The sequence below is a fragment of the Fulmarus glacialis genome, unplaced genomic scaffold, assembly GCF_000690835.1.
Source record: "Fulmarus glacialis isolate BGI_N327 unplaced genomic scaffold, ASM69083v1 scaffold12739, whole genome shotgun sequence".
Lineage (NCBI taxonomy): Eukaryota > Metazoa > Chordata > Aves > Procellariiformes > Procellariidae > Fulmarus > Fulmarus glacialis.
This window is the reverse complement of record NW_009233900.1, coordinates 1-20,073: the sequence shown is the minus strand read 5'-3', so window position 1 is coordinate 20,073 and position 20,073 is coordinate 1. Positions and strand designations below refer to the sequence as shown.

The window sequence follows — 20,073 nt, the reverse complement described above, 5'->3', positions numbered from 1 at the left end:
CTCTTTCCTCCACAACAGACCTAGCTAATTACAGAAAATGTTGCCCAAAACATTTGCCCTCTAGGAACATGCCTAGAGGTACATTTTCTCCCTTGTTCCTACCATACACGGCCTAGGTGCATTCTGTTCTCATAGAGCATGCTCTTCCCATTCGATTCTCCCTTTGCTCTGGGAAAAGCAAAAGCACAGAGAATTCATGAAGATTAAAGAACTGACAGGAATACATGAGAGGAATGGACAGAGAGAGAGAGGAAAATGGTAGTATTCCGCAAAAAGGGACAAAAGCACCACCAGATATATTCTGCCTATCCTCCAGGAGCAGAAAGGGAACAAAGGGCGGGAGAGGCTGTTTTTATAAATAGAAGTAGCAGAATCCTTGACCAAGGAAAAAAAAATCCACCCCTCACACACTCTTCTGACAGTAACACTAGGTAACACTAGATTAATCTATCTGCCCTACAAAGGGGAGACTTCTCTGAAATAGTATTTCATATATGAATAGATGGCACATGATGGCATCTAGGTTGAAGTTTTCATCATTACTCACTAAACTCCAGTTATATATAACTTCTTGCAGAACCATAACCATGAATACCATGTAGTCAAATGGGCCCTAAAGAGCTTCAAAATACTTCTAAGCTCAAAGTGAAAGAAAAGTATTACACATTCTGAGTAAAATTAGATAGGCTCTCCACAGCTGGCAAATCCTTAAATACAATAGCTATTTTAACAATACACATAAGAACAGCTTGGAAAAACAACCAAAGTAGTTTTGCCTCCAACATTAGTGTAAGAGCTTGGCAAAGGATATTTATAGCAGCCCAGTTACATTCCCAAGGCAGATAGCAACACTGAACTACCCTGTAACCCATAAAACTCACCTATTTTGTTTGACTACAGGAATGTCAGCACCATTAGGAACAAGCTCTTTAATTTCTGTTGTACCAAAATTCTCCACAGTGATCTATTTAAAACAAACAAAAAAGTACAAATCTTATTTACCGCGTAGAGTACTTCTTCCCACCACTTAGCTATCAGCAACATGAACGGCAGACACATAAAATTTATGGGAATCAGCAGCTGATGCTTTTGCTCAGACACTCCAACAGAGGCAACTGAAATAGATGGTATGAGCTTGATAAGAAATATGTCAAACACTATTTAAAACTTACAGTAAAATTAAGACAAAATGCTTCTTCTATGTCATCCTCTGGATAGTCCAGTAACTGTTGCATTCCCCTGCAAAATAAGTTACAAAGTACTTGTACCAGTGGAAGGAAAGATAAACTTATTTTCCTCAAGTATTCTTTATGCTTTGATAATTCAAGTTTTAAAAAAAAAAAAACAACCGAACTTTCTATTCTTATTTCATTTATTAGCTCATTGACTTGCACCTTGTGCAGTGTTGGGAAATCTCAAGCAATCAAGCAATAACACTTGTAGTGTTATTTCCTTTTGATTATCTCCAGGTGTGAAGAGAGAAGATCCATATACCTAGTCTTCAGCTAAGGGATTCCCAAACCAGACGCGATAAGTACTTAATAACCATTGATGGGCTCTTCCATTAACTTGTTTGATTTCTCCTTGAATCTATGAAAACTTTTAGTATTCACAACACCGAGGCAATCAAACATCCACTTCCCCTCATTTGAACCTCCTACCTGTTAGTGCTATTCAAATCCCTACAAGGGCAGTTATTTAGCATGTATTTATTCCTGAAATAAGCAAAAACGTTTCCTTGAGGGACTAAATAAGCTGTTCAGAACTAAAACTATGTTCATGTTTTGGCTTCTAAAATTAATGGCTAAACCTCAAAGGTTTTGAATTTCAAATATTATTTTCCCCTAAAATTCTTGTAGGAGACAAGAAGACGACACAAATACTAAAATCAAGCATTTAAAAGCAGATGTTTAACAATAGCACGTATACTTTCTCCAATGACATGATGGCTGCAAGTTACCCTGAGCTGTTTATCCTGTTAGTGTGAAAATAACACATTTTCTTTATGTTCTTAAAGGAAAATGTTGAATTAAAAATTAGTTTCTAGTATCACTCATTTTTCTTTCTTGCTTACCTGCCAACATCTGGCATCAACTCTTTCAAGTCATCCAGGGATGGCTTCTTATTCAATAGCTTTTTGTACAAAGCCAAAGGGAAATGAAGGTCTACAATAGTAAAATTATATATTGCTAGCCCACAGACAACACCAATCAAATGAAACAAGTCACTGTCTTCAAAGGTCTAAGAACAGAAAACAGACAAGATGGTTTAAAATAACGAAGTTAATTTAATCTTGCAGAGTCCAGAAGAAAGTGTACAGTGCAGAATAATCTGAGTGAGTTTCATTCATATTTTCCTTAAACATGTATGTATCTGTAAGTACTGAGGAAAACAGGATAAAGTTTTAACCAGCTGAGAAAGACTGAAATCCAAGGAAACAGAACTCTTTCTACTTAACAAAAAAAAAAAAAAAAGTTGAGATACAACATATTTTGTGTTACAAGTGATGCATACTGCTGAAAGTACTGCAGTAAGATTGTGTTTTTGTCAGTGACTTACTATTGCACTACTCAGTGCTTAAATAGATGTCAATTTTTTAAAAAATTATTTTTGGGAGGAGAAGTGAGGAACTCAATATTGACTCCCTTGGAGTTAATAGCCAAGGCTTAAAACACAACTGTGGAAATGCTAATATTCAGGTATTTGTGATATAACCAACCTGGTCAGTGTTTTTCTCTGAAAGAGGACTAAGTCATCAATGATCAAAACTTTCAAGAAAGTATGACCAGATGACTACCTACGAAATGGACCCATAAATGTGACTGAACACAGGAAAACCTGTTCAACATGCCACTTCATGAATTTTTCACTGCCACCTTGACTTACTGATTCTGCTCTTGGAATCAGTTTACTCTGGCTGGCATTTCTTCCTACTAAACTTGTTTGGGTTGGGGACAACTGGTAAGAAGTAAGCGAGGAATGAGGAAAAACAGAAGGGGAAAGTTTTGATCTAACAATGACAAAAATAAACATTTTTTGAGAATCCTTATTTCAGCTTCTCCTCTTGAAATAAAATTACCACAAACTCCTATGTTCATACATTATTAATACAAATATTGTAAGCTAAAAGAAAATTAATGACTACAGATTGCACCCTACCTTATCAGAGAACCAGATCAGCCTGGACTCTTCATGATACCTGAACATTCCATATTTGGGATCTAGCAACTCCCTCATGATGAGCAAAAAAAATTCTTTGCGAACACCTCCAGCATCAACAGCTTCTTCCCCTACAAAAATAACCTGAAACACACAATTCAGTTAGCACTGAATTAAGAAACGGATTGTGAAACAAGATTTGTCCAAAAGTATTCTCAATTACTTGCACGACAGTGAAAGACACTTAGAGCAATATGTACTGATAATACCTTGAGTGGCTTCTTGTAGTCTACATTCTTTGTTTTCCTTAGGACTTCCACAGCATCTCCTACAATATTGTCTCTCCGTACCATTAATATCAGGCACGGGTTGACAGATTCAAATACTGGCAGAAAGAGAGAAGACAAATTCTGCCTGTGAGCCTGATCAACAGCCATCTGGAAAAAAACCAAAGTGAAAGTGTCAGTAGATAACATAAGGTTCCTGTCAACATTCAATGTCCATCAGTCTTGTCTTAAAAAGTGCAGAAGACATGAATGGCAATAGCTACTATGAGAGCTACAGAATTTGCCCAAATTTACTTCATATTCCTTTTATCTCAGGAGATGTTTAATCTCAGGAAATATTTTTCCTTTACCCATTACCCTCATCAATGCTAATGTTCAGGGAAGTCTTAGAATACAGTTTTTGACATTCCAGTCAAAATACTTGGGATAACAAAAGGAAGAAAAAAAAATACTGCACTTCATCTAATGAAGAGTAAGCTGTTTAATATAAATCTGGCACGAAAACATCCATTAAAAACTAATTCACAGAATGAAAAGCCATTTGTTCATCTAAACAGATGAACATTTGTATTATAATCTTTGTATTACAACTGTTTAAAAACAAAATACTGTTGCAAATGTTCTGAATATGGCATAGAACTCTTTAAAGTTTGCATGTTTTGATACTATTTAATATTGTTAATAGACACATTCAATGTGAACATTTCCCTAAATTCATCAAATGTTGGTATTGACCATGTATATACATTTTTAAAGGCATAAGAAACTATGTTTATTATGAACTACAAAAGCAAGCTAGTATTTTTCTACATGAGCCCATTACTTGAGCATAACTTGTCTCTTTCATTTAATTTCAGACTCAGAACAGTAACTTTCATTATGTTAAACATTATAAACATGGGGGGGTCTGCGCCCTTACTGCTGTTACTTTTGCAGTAGACTCCCTTCATTCTTCCTTTCCTTTTTTAAGAATATGATTTATTATACCCTTACAGCAACTGGACAGGTATGGATTATATTTATAAAAGAAAATTCCAAACATTGAACAAAAGTATAGCTCACCACATCACACTGGTTTCAGTTCTACCTAGAGAATCATGAAAACACATTAGATCCTCTCAGTTACTTTAGGGTTGACTAGCGTGTCTATCTCTAGATGAGAGATATGGGTCAAGATATAGAATTGTTTGTATCGAGTATCTAATTTCTAGGAAAGTCTCCAGTTAAAACAGAAGTGAACAAATTAGGAGTAACATATAATTGCATTTAATAGGAAAAGAGCAAAAAACTACTGCAAACTGCAAGATCAGGAAACCTGATCCCAGTATCCCAAGTAGATGCTACATTTTCGAGATAAGCTTATTTTCTACTGCCTTGCAGACACCCATTAGACTTCAGAGTTCAGCAGCATTTTGAAGGTGGCATGACAGATGAAATGAGAAATTAGGTGAGCACTAGATATTCATGTGGTGCCAACACGTTGGCTCTCTGATACTACCAATCTTAAGAACAGCACTATCTCCTAAGTCTCATCAAGATAAGAAATTAAAAGCAACAGTAATTGGCTGCTGCCTCTAACAAGACAGATTGACTTCCAGCTCCAGGCTCTACACATGTATCATTTAAAGCCTGCCCATATGGGAGGTGGAGTTTTTTTCTGGTTGGGGACGGTGGTGGGTTTTTGGTTTTGTTGGGGGTTTTTTTGGGTTTTTTTGGGGGGGTGGGGGGGGAAGGGGGAGAGGAGGTGTTTGTTTTGTGTGTTTTGGTGGTGGTTTGTTTGTTTGTTTTTTTAACACCTATACTATGGGTCGTTAACACCTCAAAAAAGGCATCTCATTAATGAAAGGAAAAGAAGTTCCTTAGAAATTTATGCAATTATTAAACAATCTATTTTCAACGAGATCCCAAACCCACAAAACCACTAGCTTCTATCATGTACATACCCTGATATTAAAACTAGATCCCTCATTCTTATGGAGAAGAGATTACACAGCGTTTAAATAAAAAAAAACAAACCAAAGAAAACAAACAAAAACCCCACACCAACAGCAACCCCCCCAAGATCCCCAACTACAAAAAAAAAAAAATTCGTAACATTAAAAACCTGAGACTCTTACCTGCATCTGTATGACTGCATCTGTTTGTAGGAGAGTTGTCTTTGCCTGGGCATCAAATACAAATGGGTATGTGCAAATTGTAACAGGAATATCTGTTAACTAGAATGAAAAGAACCATGTCATGTGTCTGCTTATTTAAAAACCACAATCATGGTTACAGAAGCCATTGCAATAGTACTCATTTAATATTTATCTTACTGGAAAAACAAAGAAATCTTTACTCATTGTAAATGCAGGACCAAAGCATCATAGGAAAATTAAGTAGATTTAAAAAAAAAAAAAAAAACAAACACCAAACAAAAAATAACCACACAAAACACACACAAACAACAGTCTCACTTAGTATATTTTAATTCCAGAACTTTTATTACAGCTATCAAAGTACTCCTCGTTTTCAAAAGCTGCTCTGAATTTGCAATACAAAGAATTACACATTTTTGCCCCACAAAAGCTTTTCAGATTACAGCCATGCTAACTTAAAGCTCTACTTCCAACAGAACACATCAGACAATCCTTGACATTCATATTTCTGATTTCCTTACATTCTGCAAAAGAAATCAGATTGCAACCAATCTTACCTCAGTTAATCCATGGTTGACATCCTATGACAGCATTTGCACAAAGGTAGCAATAATTAAGATGAAAAAGCAGCATTAGTGTCTGCATTAATTATTCACCTCTGATGTAGAATTAAAAATATTTATCTACAGCTTCCCTCCCAAGAGAATGTTTACTGAGAAATAAATATCAACCATAAACATTCTAATTAATCTACGAAATACAACCATGCCTTTCAACACCCTATATATCAGTCTTCAAAAAAAAAAAAAACACCATTGAAGTACCACATTTTCTTGGATGCAAAAAATTAAACATTTAAAATGTTTACTTCCATACACTAATAAATGACATTTGCTTTTACCTATGTATTTTCATTCTCAAATGACTGTAGCATGTCAAATTAAATGCAAAACATTTTTAATGAGTAAAAATTTAAAAATACAAAAAGAACCCTACCACTTTATCATAAAGTTTCAAAAATCATTTGGGTCTATGATAAGATATAATATGAGGAAAGCAACTACTCTTGAAACTTGAGACAGACCAATACATATGGCCAGGACTGTGTGGAGACTTCCACAACAAGCTAGATCAACTGTGCTAAGAAACCAAGTTATCCATCTGGTGCCATGTTACCCTCCTTATCCTGCGCTGAAAGCTAAGTTTGTTTCCACCCAGCAGGAAGAAAACAGAAAAAGAATAAAAGGTAATGACAAACTAATAAATTTTAAATTTGACTATATATGAGAGACTCAGAAGTCAAATATGTAGATATCCAGGGCTCACAGAAAGTGACGGCCAGACTACTTTGCTTTCTATCTCCATCCCTAATTCCTACAGGAAATATCAGATTTGAGTACCCCATTCATCACAGATAGATTTATGCAATTTTGTACTCCTACTCTATCTGCCATTATTTATTCCTAATTCAAACCGTTTTTCTCAACTCCTTTAAGTTGTATCTCAAGAACACCTCTTCAAATCAATAGTTCATTGTTTAGTACCTTCAGGTTTTCCCCACTCATTTTTCTGTTGTTGAAAGAATGAAAGTTTTTTCTTCCGAGTTTCTCTCCGAGAATACCCTGAATACTTCTGAGATCCTCTTTTCTTCTATATTTCCCCTCCATGTTTTAATTAAGGAACTGAGCAAACAGTTTTGCCTCAAGCTATGACAATAAAAATTACACTAGCAAAAGAAATTTTGATTCATTATTACTGCTTCAATAGGCAAGTAGGGCTTCTCATAATTTTAAAAGCAAGAATACAGGAAACCAGTGGACAAGAAGGCAGGAAAAGGCCATCAAAACCACTTATGAAGGAAATCTGACTAAGGCCATGGAATTTCTTTCAGTGCTATCATAAATATAACTTTTATCAAAATAACTTCTTCTGCTGAACTTGAAACTTGAAACTGCACAAATGCCTGACAAAATAATGATGATTAAAGGGAAATTCAGTATCTAGTGTTTTCTCAGCAACGTCAAGCTACTGCTCAATCTTCTGATTTAATTAACAAATGGAGCTTAAGACTTTCACTACAAAGCAATTTTCCAGCTCTCATTTTCCCATATTCAGTATTTTCTTCTCTGATCATGACATATGCAATTTGGGTTTGTTTACATCCATTTAAAGCATAGTTGCAAAGGTCATCATCTTTTAAATTCCACCGCTTCTGTACCATTCACTGGCATACCCTTCTCTGTTCCAAATATACAACCTGTCTCTAATTCCAAGGCCCTGCGTTGCTTATCCCTAGCTTCTACATCTCATTTAGTATACTACCCCTCTTAGCTACCAACACCAGCCTACATCACACACCGGTTATTTTTTCAGACAAGCTTGGCTGAAACAAACGTCTGTCATGACTGCCAATACTGACTCATTATTTCTTTACACTCCCCAATCTCCCTGCTGTTGTTATTTTACATTGCAATTTTAATTCTTTGGTAGATAGCATCACTTGCTTTGTATTCATAAAATACAGCAAAAGTAGGTCTCCCATGTGCAGGACCTTCCAGATACTGCTGCAAAAAAACTAAATTCAGGTGGCTAGAGAAAGTATATTAACTTAATATTCTTTCAAAGCATAAATTCAAGAACTGTGGCAACACCCTATCCAACTCACTAATTCTCTGCACAGTCATTAATTTACTCCCACTTACCACTCTTCTGTTTACAGATCCAGGAATTAATTATCTCTTGTTGCTATACTCAAAGTAGAAAACTATTGTAGTTATCTGTCCCCGTAACTCCCTATCATGCTTCTAGACTTAGTTTTCCAAGACAGTTGCAGCTTTCTCATTGACTGAACCTATCTTAGATAGCAATTCAGGTTATTCTGGATGTTTTCCTATCACAAATTATCACTTTCGTAACTTTTTTGACATTGCAAGTCTCCAGTGACAGCATTTCAAATCACTTTTTAATTGACAGATTAAAATGTTGAACAGTGTCACTCCTAAGAATGATACCCTGCAAGAAGCACGCCTATTTAACAATTCTTCCTTAGCTAGTACCTGACATAAGATGAGCCTGTTCAGCGTCAGTGATCTGTAAAGATATCTTTATGAAAAGGAAGTGCCCATATTTAGAGAATCAACAGGCTTCTCTAAAGGGACAAAACGAAAATAAAACACGGCGGCAAAAAACCCCACAAAAAAACCCAAACAAAAACCAACACAACTTACCATTCCAAATACCTGCTGCTGGACCCAGTTGACATAGTCATTTCTGATATCTATCAAATCTTGTATCTCATGAATGTAAAATCTGTCATACTGTATAACTTGTCCTCTTTCATTTACCTAAAGAAGTGCAATTCATTTTTTTATCAGCACTTTGTATAACAGTTTTCAAAAGGACATTTTCCATATTTTTCAAGCATTTGATACGTCAGCCACAGAAACCCAGCTACTAAAAAAATTCTAGAAAAACAACAGTGCCTACAAAAATGGAAAAAACAACGTTAAAGACATGGATACATGGATTATTCACAATCTCATCAAAGATGCAAAGAAAAATAAGATTAACTGAGCATACAGTATTGCACAATACAGTGCTGCCACTTTGAAACATGTAATCTCACAGGAACAGTGATGAATATACATATTCATTTATACAGTGGAAGAAATACTCATTCCTGTATTTGTTCAAGTTTAAGAACTATGATTCAAGAACTCTGTTCTTAATTACAGTATGAATACTATCTCTATTACCTGTGACCGGAGGAACAGTTTCTATTTTAAAAAATTAAGCTTAGAAAGAGAGAGACGTGGAAAAATAACTTTATATAAATGCTTGTCTCTACAGTATAATTTTAAACCAGAAGCATCCACACTTTCCTAACACACACTTCTTTTCCCAAGGACTGTTAAGCACCATTAACTGGCAAAACAGCGAGATCCCCAATTCTGTCTTTATAACCAGATAATCTAAGCCTGCTTTTCCCAAACATCTCCCCTACCACCACTACTCCCCCGCAAACCACCAGATACTAAATCCATGAAATACCCCAGATATGTCACCCCATTTTTTCCTCTTACTTTAGTTTGTACCAGCTAATTATTAAGACTATACCAATATAAATAGTTAGGCAGCAGGATAGGTACAAATGTAATTATTTCTACAATGTAGCCACATACTAGTCAAAGTTGGGTTTCAAAAAAAATAGGAAAGCCACGTTACAATTCTACAATTACCCACAAGGCTTTAAGATTAAGATTAACTTCAGCTCTTAAGATTTACCGCTACTGCAAGCCTGAGCAGTGACAGAAATTCTAAAGGCAGCAAAATAATAATTTATTATATACCAACAGCTTTCCATATGGGAATCTGTAATGGACATCTTGCACTTCTAACACAAGACAGTTACTAAACAGTCTTACTCTCAGCCTTAATTTGGTCGTCTCCATAAAGAATAAAGAAAAGCTGAGCAAACCAAAGCATACAAATTCCAACTTCCAAAGCAGAAATCTTTTCCATTCTTTCTCACAGCTTGGGGAGAAGGGCTGTTACGTATAGCACACAAAAGTCCAATTTAGACACCTGTGCCCATTTTACTAGATTGTACAAATACAATACTTGACCAGCACCTTAAGGAGTGCCTAAAATGCTCTTTTAGCATATAAACACAAAATACCATAGGACCAGAATAAGCTACAGAGGGAAAAAAATAGGGGGTGGGAGGGGAAACCTCAGCAGCAATTAGATAATACACTGTGATGTGCACAGTCTGGTTACTCCAAACGATTTAGGCTATTTTTGTTCAAATTTCATAAATTCATTAGTTTTCATGAATTAAGTTACAAACTAACAAACAGAATAAACAAATCGGAAAATAAATGTTCGTCTTGGTAAAACTGTGCAGATCTTTCTCATTCAAAACACAGCTTGCTCTTATCTTCCATTTGTGATCTTATTTCAAGCTTAAGAGGCAATTCTTTCCAACATACCCTCACAGATGCAATTGACTGGGTCAGTCTGTGTTCCCAAGAAAATAGGTAATTCCATCACCATGTCAGATTGGAATCCAGAATTCCAATGGTTCATAGGTCCAGATGGAACAACTACAGATATCTCTGTAGGTGCAAGCCTAAGTATTTAAAACTCTTTAGTAATTTAACTTCATTTAACAACTACACAGCATACAGACGCTGACAAAAACAAACAGGTAAGTAATTGGTTAAAATTGACATAAACATACTCTATGCAATATTTCCAGAACTCTGAAAGCAGTGTGTAGAAAATTGGTAAGTATTCTTCTTTCAGAAGCCGGAATGCCAATCTTGCACAACTTCAAGAGGTGGACTACGACATCCTTGTAGAGTTCCACTATTTTGAGGAACAATGGAGGTTCAAGTACAGACCACCAATTTTCTGTCAACAAATGGTGAACACACAAACTTAGTACTTGCCACTACAATATTATGTTATGCTATCCTTTTAACTGAAAAACATGTTTTGCTAGAAAGCAACTTGTCAGTTACCAAAGACTCCCCCCAAAAAAAAGTTTAACACAGCAAGAGTGGTGCAGACTTTTAAACAACAAACTACTCTTTGTATAAATAATGAAACCTCTATTCAAATGCTCTATCCTTACACACCAACTCTTTAAATTATCTGTTCATGCAGAGTACACAATAGTATCATGAAGTAACTTTTGACATAAAAACAGATGGCTCAAACACTGAAACCCTGACGTAAGCAAACAGTCCTGAGAGCAATGGAAAGTGAAGGAACACAAAAAAGGATATACAATTCAAAGAAATTATCAGTTTGCTTTTCTTTACAGTAGACAAGCTCTTTACTCTCACCAAAAACTACTGAAAAATACAAGAGATGGGTTACAAGGCAAAAAATAACTGAGGAAGAAGAAAGCACCCTCTCAAAAAGATACCAATTAAAAAAGAAATATTCTGAAACCTCAACTCTTTAAGCTGAATTTTAGGTGACAGGAGTCACAATAGGAAGGTGTAAGGAAGTAGAGTTAAAAAAATAGAGCTATTCTCAGCTGCATATTTGAAGACCACATCTTAGGATCAGTGAGAAAACACGAACTGCTCAGAAGTAACAAAACAGGTGCTGTAGTCAAAACAAAGGCAATTTAACATCTGCTCTGCAACACTTCTGTAAATTGCTTAGAGATTGTTAGCTGTCTGACCACATAATTTTCACTTTAAAGTGCAAAGACACATATCAAGTACACTGAACTACACAGTTTAATTCCTCTCAAATGGAATCAGTCAAAAAATTACAATACCAGATGAATTCATATGGATAGCCAGTTAACTCACCCAGAAGCAACAGAATAGGTGTTTTCTTACACATCAAGCAATGTCAACCCTTAACTTTCTCAGTGGGGAATTCTATAGAACTGTAAATACACAGCAGGGGTTGCTGAGACCATGTCTTCACTGATGGAATTTCTATATATTTTCATCTGGAGAGCCTTAGTTTTTTAATAGTAAAGAATTCAGTTTCTTACCAAGAACTTTCAGAGGAGCTTTTTCTAGGTTCAGAATAGCTGTTCCAAAAGGAATAGCTAATGTTGTGAAATTGTTTGCATCACTCATCAGTGGGCATTCTGGTAGAGTGAGATACAGCCTCAAAGCCTCAACATCTGGTAAGGAGCTGGTCAACTTGGGAATAAGGTTCTTTTCCAAACTAGCCGCCACCTACAGCACATCATAAAATTCAGTTTATTTTAACGCAATTGTGAATTCAAAGAAATGCCCATCTAGATTAAAAATAATGTAGAAAACAATCATCAAGAGTTTAGACTGTTATACTTCTAGGAAAAAAGACAGTATATTAAATATTAAAATACAGACACATACAATACACTGATGTGTTACCTAATTGGCACAGCACAACACAGTTTTACATATTTGCAGTTGATACATTATTGAGTAAAGAAAATTACTAAAAGGGTCAGAGCAAGCATAACAATAGTATTTCTGGATAGGTGTAACGCAGAAAGATAATCCCAAACATAAGAAAAATATGCAGCACAAACCTGTTGTGATATATGAGCATGGTCAGGCTGTATAAGTTTGTGAAATAGTAGTCTAGCAGCATTCATATCAACCCCTGAGAATCTAGTGCTGGTTTTGTAATGATCATCATTGCTGCAGCAAAAAGAAAAATACAGAGAAAAAGACTGAATGCTGTATTCTCAGCAACTCAAGAATTTTTTCCAACTTGAATTTTTAGCCCTGCTTACTAAGGAATTAAAGTGTGAGCAATCACAGTATCAGACTTTTCTAATTTCTAACAGGACCTTTGAAGCAACTGAAAAAAATACCTACTCTAACTGCAAGACAATCGTGTAAAAACACTAAGATCTAAACAAGCCTGTGCAATATATTCCCCTTGAATTATATACAACCTGTGGTTGAGAAGTAATGAGTTTTCCTGGCTTACATGGTAGCAGCCACGTGGCACACACTTCCAAAGACTGGCAGAAGACATGCTGCATTTGGGCCAGCTAACAAACCACATGGCACTAAAGGAGCTAGAAGTTTAAACTGCGGGTATCAGAGTAACAGTAAGATAAGGAAATACTGGGAAGGTGTTACAGTTGAAACAAGAGACAGTAGGAAGGTAGCCACCATTAATTCTGTTCACAGGAATACTTGTTTAAAAGCCTGACCACTTACCTCAAAGCCAAAAAGCTCCCATTCAGGCACCCCGCTGAGGAGAATGTTCCATCAATTTCACTGAAATTGTTCATATGAAATAAGTTACATTTATTTTGTTTTCTTTTTACAAATTAGCATTTGCAATAAAAAACTATATTTAATCCCTAATAAACTACGTTGTACATAGGATGGAACTCTTGACTTTAACGTGACTAAACAACACTAGATAAAATCTCCATTCAAGACTCAATGCTTAAGACAGCTCAAATCAAAGCAAGTTTTGCAATTTGCGTTTCATTTCTTTGCATCCTCCTTTATTGAAGTAGAAGCAATAATCTTGGAGTTGTTCTCATATTCCTTTACATATACTGTTGTTTTTCAATGTGCAACTAGATACTTAATTTAATTTTGTATAGTCATCTAAACTGTGACAGAGATGACACACACTAAAGGATCTAAACTACTTGACAAGCATGACAACGAAAGCACAGCAAAAGCTCTGCACATAATAAAATCAGTACTTAAAAATAGCTTTGCTATGTACGTACAAAACTCCATTTTGACCAATTCATAAGTAAAATTATGAAAGACAACTTCTTTCCTCCAGATCACTTACTTAGCTATCTCTACAGGAAGTCTTCCAGATGGGAAAGTCAGCAATCTTTGAATAAACGTTTCATTCACAGTCCAGATCTGCTTCAAAAAGTCAGGATACCTAAAATCATCTGGTGGCACCATGTTCTAAATTTTAAAGAAAGCGTAAAGAATCAGGCATACAAAACTGATTTCCAGAAAAATCAGTCCTGTGGTTGAGCTCTTTAGGTCTTCATTAACTGCAAATTTGCCTACCCAGACTATTACTGTAAAATAAGCCCAAGGATAAATTTACTATATTCTAGCAGTTCCGCATTCACTATGAAAGTGGCACATACACTAAAACCACCTAGATTAGTGTGTTAATTCACACCACAGCTTACTTCACGGTAAATTCCCTAAACATACAAGTACTCTTCTAGAAGATGAACACTAAACAAGCTTTACATGAGAGTAGCAAGCACCTCTTCTCCCTAGTCACTGAGCCAGTTAGCTCACTGCCAGGCTGTGAGCACACAGAAAGAGAGCCATTCAATTTTTTGGACAGCTGCCCTCCCACCCCACTTCCATCAGACTCCTCTGACAATGAATTACGTTTCTCTGAACATTACTGCATCATCAGATGAGCTACATTTTGATGTGCTGCTCATACTGAATGAATTCCAGTAAGATTTCTAATAGTAAAGAGGAACAAAACTAAGACCACCATTTTGAGTAGGAGCACTGGTTCAAAAAGAGATGGCAAATAGCACCAAAAAGAAGGTTAAACTAGTAAAAGAAAACATGTATCTCCTGAGGGCGCAGCCTGACAACATAGCTGATTCAGTATAATGATGACTAGCTGTTGCCAAAAATCAGTACTTCTTATCCCATCCTACAGGATCAGGATGAGAAACACTCTTGCTATCTCCCTTGTGTCCAGCAGAAGCGTCATTTAAACCCACAATGAAACAACTCAGGGAACTGAGCTGCCCAAAAACTAACTTGACAAAACAAACAGATTTTGGCTGAGACCCCTTAACTGGCAAGGACACACACGTCCCAGGAGTACAGTACTCGCATAACTTTGAAAGAATTCAATACAAATTACCAAACTACAGAGTAGTAAAAGGGATACTTTTGCAGCATCAAAGTTCATCTATTGCCAACACTTTTTGTACAGAACAAGCCACAATAACTGCATTCATACAGTCTCCAGTTCACCTCAATTCACCTTAGTCAGTCAGAATCTACTTCAGTGATTAGAAAATTGCACAAGAGAAACTTTTTAAGGAAGGGGTTTTGATAGAGAAGTTTTGAGCCTATATTATCAGTAATTTTTCCAGTCTACACCTACTAAACAAGCTTCTCTCAAACGCAGCAATAGTTCCCACAACTCAGTCAGAATCAGGAAAAAAAACCCTAGAAAAATTGTTGATTCTGTACAACCAGATCAGGCTGTGGGCGCAAAGGGTTGCTGCAAGCCTGACCTGTACTCAGTTTTTCTTGACAACAAACATGTTTTCCACTAAAACCTGTTTTCCTTCATGTCCAAATTAGTTTGCACCCCACATACTCAACTCTTGATGTTTCATTAATCACTATGGTCTAGTATCTGCTGGGCTATATTGGAAATAGTCCCAATACAAATCCAGTCATGTATCTTCATCTTGTTTTTTCCTCCCAACTTGTCCTCGAATAGCATTTGCTTTCCACCATACTCCCACGTTGCCATTTTTACTATAAAGTCCTTCTAGACTTTTTTCCCCATACTAGAATTTAAACAGATCAATTCTTGTCCTTTTAAAACTTAAGTTTTAAGACTAGCATAAAACTCTACTGCATAACAAACTATGTCACCACCTATCATTTTTAGCAAAAAGCTCCATTTGTTTCCTCATCATTGCGGTATGCTAAAATGGTTACAGAGCAGAAGACAGCATAGCTGCAGTCAGGAGTTACTGAGGAGGGCTGGGCAGGGGTGAACAGCTCAAATACTCAATCACCTTTTCCTTTATGAAAGGAAAAGAAGCGCATGAATCCATCACTCGGAAAAAAAAGCTTATGCCAAAAAGCCTCAAGAGCTTACTGACAGCTAATACTCAATAATTGGATCCAAGTCCTCCAATTGCTAAATTGACTTAGCGTCTTGTGCTTCCAAACTGCTCTAATGAACTTTACAATGTAGTCTTCAACATGAAAATCTTTTAAAATGCATCAGAAAAACTAAAATTTAACTTTGACAGACTTTGGAACCAAAGTATATTTAATTTGTTACCTGTGGATAAAAGTAGTGTGCAAAACTTTGGTCCCCACCAGAGAAAATTCTCTTTACACAGTAACACTCCTCACTGTCTGCAACAGGAATAAAAAAACAGGCAACTGAAAATGTGAATTTGAGAAATGATTAAGACACGGCAATCAACACTCAATTAGAAAAAGGTTCCTTCGTTACGTAACCTCGCTGAAGCAGATCTTTGCGACACAATAGTTAGGACTACCTTTAACTGAGGTAAACGCTAACAGCTCTAAGTTTTAGCTCAATACTAACAAAGGCCCTCACCCAACAGCACAAGTAAGCATGTATTTCTACAGCAGAAATGGACTTTAGGGAACAGAGCACAGTGAAAATGCTGTTTGGAAGAAAGTGATTATAGCCCACATTTAGTTTAAATCTCAAGATTTGTGAAAACCTATAAAGGAACAGGAATCCAAGAAGTAAATATACCAGATGTTGCTTACCTGTGATTATCGGGCATTGAGTACTATAAGGAAGCCAGTTTCCTTTTACTGTGAAGGGACTTTTCCTATTACTGGTTGTTCCTGTACCTAGTTGCCCATTACCCCCGAGTCCAAAAGAATAAATTCTTCCAGATGAAGGAACAAACGCAGTAGTGTGCTGCCTAGGGCAAACAAAATTCAGTAACAAAAACCTAAGCATTATAACATGCTTTGTGCAGGCCAGCGTAAGTTTAATTGTGTTAAACAGTATGTTAAAGGTCCCGTAATATCAATCACTCCACTCCTCTATTGGCAAAGCACTGCCACTGGCAATACTCCATTTATACTCCAGTAGGCAATATTCCATTTTCATGGAAAAGTTCACGGAACAGAGATGCCAGGTCCTGCCTTGAACCCCTGCTTAGCCACAGTCTGACCTTTAGAGCGTATCTCTAGACATTCAGAAATTTAAAGTTTCTACCAGATTGGCTGCATCTCCTTTCCCCTCCCATCCCCTCAACTCTAGATGCCCTCTCTCCTACCATGAGCCTGGGAAGAACAAGTATTGAATTTATGTAAACTATTAAAAAGGAATGGGTCCACTCAATGTCAAGCAAACTGCCATTAAGATAGGTTTACATTTACATATTCTTTAACCCAAATAACAAAGTGTGCCCATCTCTTAAAAAATTACGTTGCCTCCCTCATTTAGTCTTCTTAGAATGCAATTCTTTGGACAAGAGCATTTTCATGTCTGCTGGGTATTTTTCCAATTTCTTGGGTGCTATTATAATACATACAATAAAAACCCATTAGAAACTGAAGTGCCGTTCAATCTCACGGGTATTTCACAAAACAAGTTATGTTTCCAAATTTTACACTTATCCTCAGTGATGCTCACGTACCTCCCCCAAAACACTTGTTCTTTAATAGGAAATGATAAAGTGACAGCAATAAACAACACCTTCACACTTCACACTGACTATTCACGCTTTCAGTTTAGAAAATCAGAGCCTCTCAAATAGTGTAACTTCCTTTAGTTCTTCTATTCAATGTTTTTAAAATCCCAGTAAGGTCTCTAAATACCTTTTGTTAGAGATCATCTTGCCTTCCCTAACTACAAAGGGTAAGGAAAAAACCCCACTTCATACAATATACATGCAGTTTTATACAAAACAAGATATTTATAAGATACATAGTGCTAGCACAGAGAAGACCTTACCTGCCACAAGTGATTTGCGTCACAACACTTCCCATAAGTTCAAAAACTTTCCTTGGGTTTATCTCGTGGCTGGTAGAGTTATGACCCAATTGACCATAGCCTCCAGCTCCAAATGTAAAAACCCCACCTTCCTAAACAAATAATTTATTTGCATTAAAATGATCATATATCTCAGAACAAGAAACTTAACAGAAATAGGGGTTTAATAAATCTCCTTGTCTGATGATTTTGGAATTGTGGGGAAAGGAGAGAAAATATACATGCACAAGAGGGCCCTGAGACACAGAAGGGTCACAAGTTAATTGCGGTTATGAAAATGTGGCACAGCTATCAAGTATTACCTTATTCATGTTAAATCGCATTCTTGTAATTTCCATATTATTATACAATATTCCTGCCATTAACTTATGTCATTAATAGATACTAATCCTTGTTTTTCTTCTTTTCCAGTTTTCTTGATGAACTACAACAGTATACAAACTCACACTATCAAAAAAATATACTTTGGCTTTTAAATTCTGAATATAAATCTTAAAGCAATTATCAAATAGGAAGCTGCCCTCCTCAGGCAGATGACGCAGAGTATGACTGAAATAGTCAGCTTCATTATTTCAAAGTGTAAGAAACCAGAAAATTTCAACATTGTTGTAAGGCAAGTAATTTTTTAAAAGCGCTTTTGATTAATTTAATCAAGAAATTAACCAAAAACTTTAATGAAAGAATATTAAATCAGAAACGTTTTCAGAAGTTATGCAACTTACCTTACAACAACTTTGAAACTTTCCATTTTCAAATGCTTTGAAATTGTACAGCTGTTTCTTTCAAGTCTACTCTGCATGAGACTGGACCTCTACTGGAAATCATCATTAAAATGGCAGTGTCCGCTGAGAAAAACCAACAGCCTCATTCACTGAATCAGGGTAACAAACAGTGACAGGTTTTTCTGAATTTCAGAAGGATTTGAAGAATGCTTGCATATATACTCAGTACTGTCTACAAAAGATATAAATCAAGACCACTTGTTCTGCAAGACCTATCATGCAAGGGAAAATGGAGCTATACACATAGGTGACATAAATAATTTGTAGAAACATTTACAGTAAATTCAGTATCTTAATTGAGTCCATCAGCTTTAAAGCAAGTTTGAAGTTAACTTCTATACATTAAAAAGGGAAAAACATTTAGAATGCAAGTTACAGATTGCTGTTTTCTTTACATTTTATATTTCCCTAACTTCACACAATACATCAATATCAATTTCAGGATTGCGAAGTTGCCACGTCTTTCACAGTCAAAGCGAGGACAAAAAGCAATTGTTTGTGGTCTTTTCCTTTCACTGTAGAAAATTACCAAACCTTGATTGGCCAGAAGTGTTTTCTACAGCTATCAGTAGTAAGCTCAAAATATTCTGTTTATAAATTGATACATTTTATTGAGAGTGATGAACAACAGGAAACATCAAAATGTTAATACATACTGATTTATACCTAAATGTTGAAGTCTAGTCTAACTATCACAACACAGAAAGAAAAGTACAGGGTCAATCATTTAAAGTAAGATGTGTATGTATTGTTTTACCCACCACAAAATAAAGGTACTTATCACCACTTGATGCTTGAAATACACTATTCGTCACTAAAATGAGTGTAAGAAAGGGCACTAGCATTATACATTATATGTTGCTCCTAAAAGTTTCCAAATAAGTTTAAAAGTTTAAAAAAATGAGGCTCAAAATGATGCATTTAGCCAACAGTTATGTATAAGGCAATCTGACACATTTCAGCTCTCTATTTTAATCAATTCCTACATCTTTGTACGAACATGCCGCACTGACACAGAATACATGCTTTTTTTCCAAATCGGCCTTGGAATAAATGACCAATTTTTCACAGAACCTCACACTATAATACTTACTAGTGGATTATGTAAATCTTCAATTTCTTCTATTGGTTTGCCAATAGTATGTAAATAGCTGCTGCGCAACAGCAGCCAGAAGAGAGAGGAGTGAGAATATGTGAGAGAAACAACTCTGCAGACATCAAGTTCAGGGAAGGAGCGGGAGGAGGTGCTCTGGGCACCAGAGCAGAGATTCCCCAGCAGCCTGTGATGAAGACCACGGTGAAGCAGGTTGTCCCCCTGCAGCCCATGGGGAGACCACAGTGGATCAGATATCCACCTGCAGCCCATGGAGGACCCCACGCTGGAGCAGGTGGATGTGCCTGAAGGAGGCTGTGACCCTGTGGAGAGCCCACCACAAAAAACCTCAAGCAGGTTTGCTGGCAGGACTTGTGACC

General features: G+C 36.3%; 1 protein-coding gene across 1 annotated transcript in view; it reads right to left on the bottom strand.

Moving 5' to 3' along the window:
• HERC4 (HECT and RLD domain containing E3 ubiquitin protein ligase 4) overlaps positions 1 to 17,904 on the bottom strand; it is a 22,004-nt gene extending 4,100 nt beyond the window's left edge. Inside the window, exons 1-15 of the mRNA XM_009585477.1 lie at positions 17,780 to 17,904; positions 16,579 to 16,739; positions 16,115 to 16,191; positions 13,880 to 14,004; positions 13,282 to 13,341; positions 12,639 to 12,750; positions 12,108 to 12,297; positions 10,827 to 10,999; positions 8,812 to 8,928; positions 5,564 to 5,662; positions 3,429 to 3,596; positions 3,160 to 3,303; positions 2,075 to 2,241; positions 1,173 to 1,239; positions 882 to 964 (exon numbers count right to left, since the gene is read on the bottom strand). Coding sequence (XP_009583772.1) covers positions 882 to 964; positions 1,173 to 1,239; positions 2,075 to 2,241; positions 3,160 to 3,303; positions 3,429 to 3,596; positions 5,564 to 5,662; positions 8,812 to 8,928; positions 10,827 to 10,999; positions 12,108 to 12,297; positions 12,639 to 12,750; positions 13,282 to 13,341; positions 13,880 to 14,004; positions 16,115 to 16,191; positions 16,579 to 16,739; positions 17,780 to 17,814 — 1,778 coding nt within the window. The 5' untranslated portion in view covers positions 17,815 to 17,904. The remainder of the gene's footprint in view (positions 1 to 881; positions 965 to 1,172; positions 1,240 to 2,074; positions 2,242 to 3,159; positions 3,304 to 3,428; positions 3,597 to 5,563; positions 5,663 to 8,811; positions 8,929 to 10,826; positions 11,000 to 12,107; positions 12,298 to 12,638; positions 12,751 to 13,281; positions 13,342 to 13,879; positions 14,005 to 16,114; positions 16,192 to 16,578; positions 16,740 to 17,779) is intronic.
• Positions 17,905 to 20,073: the final 2,169 nt, after the last annotated feature.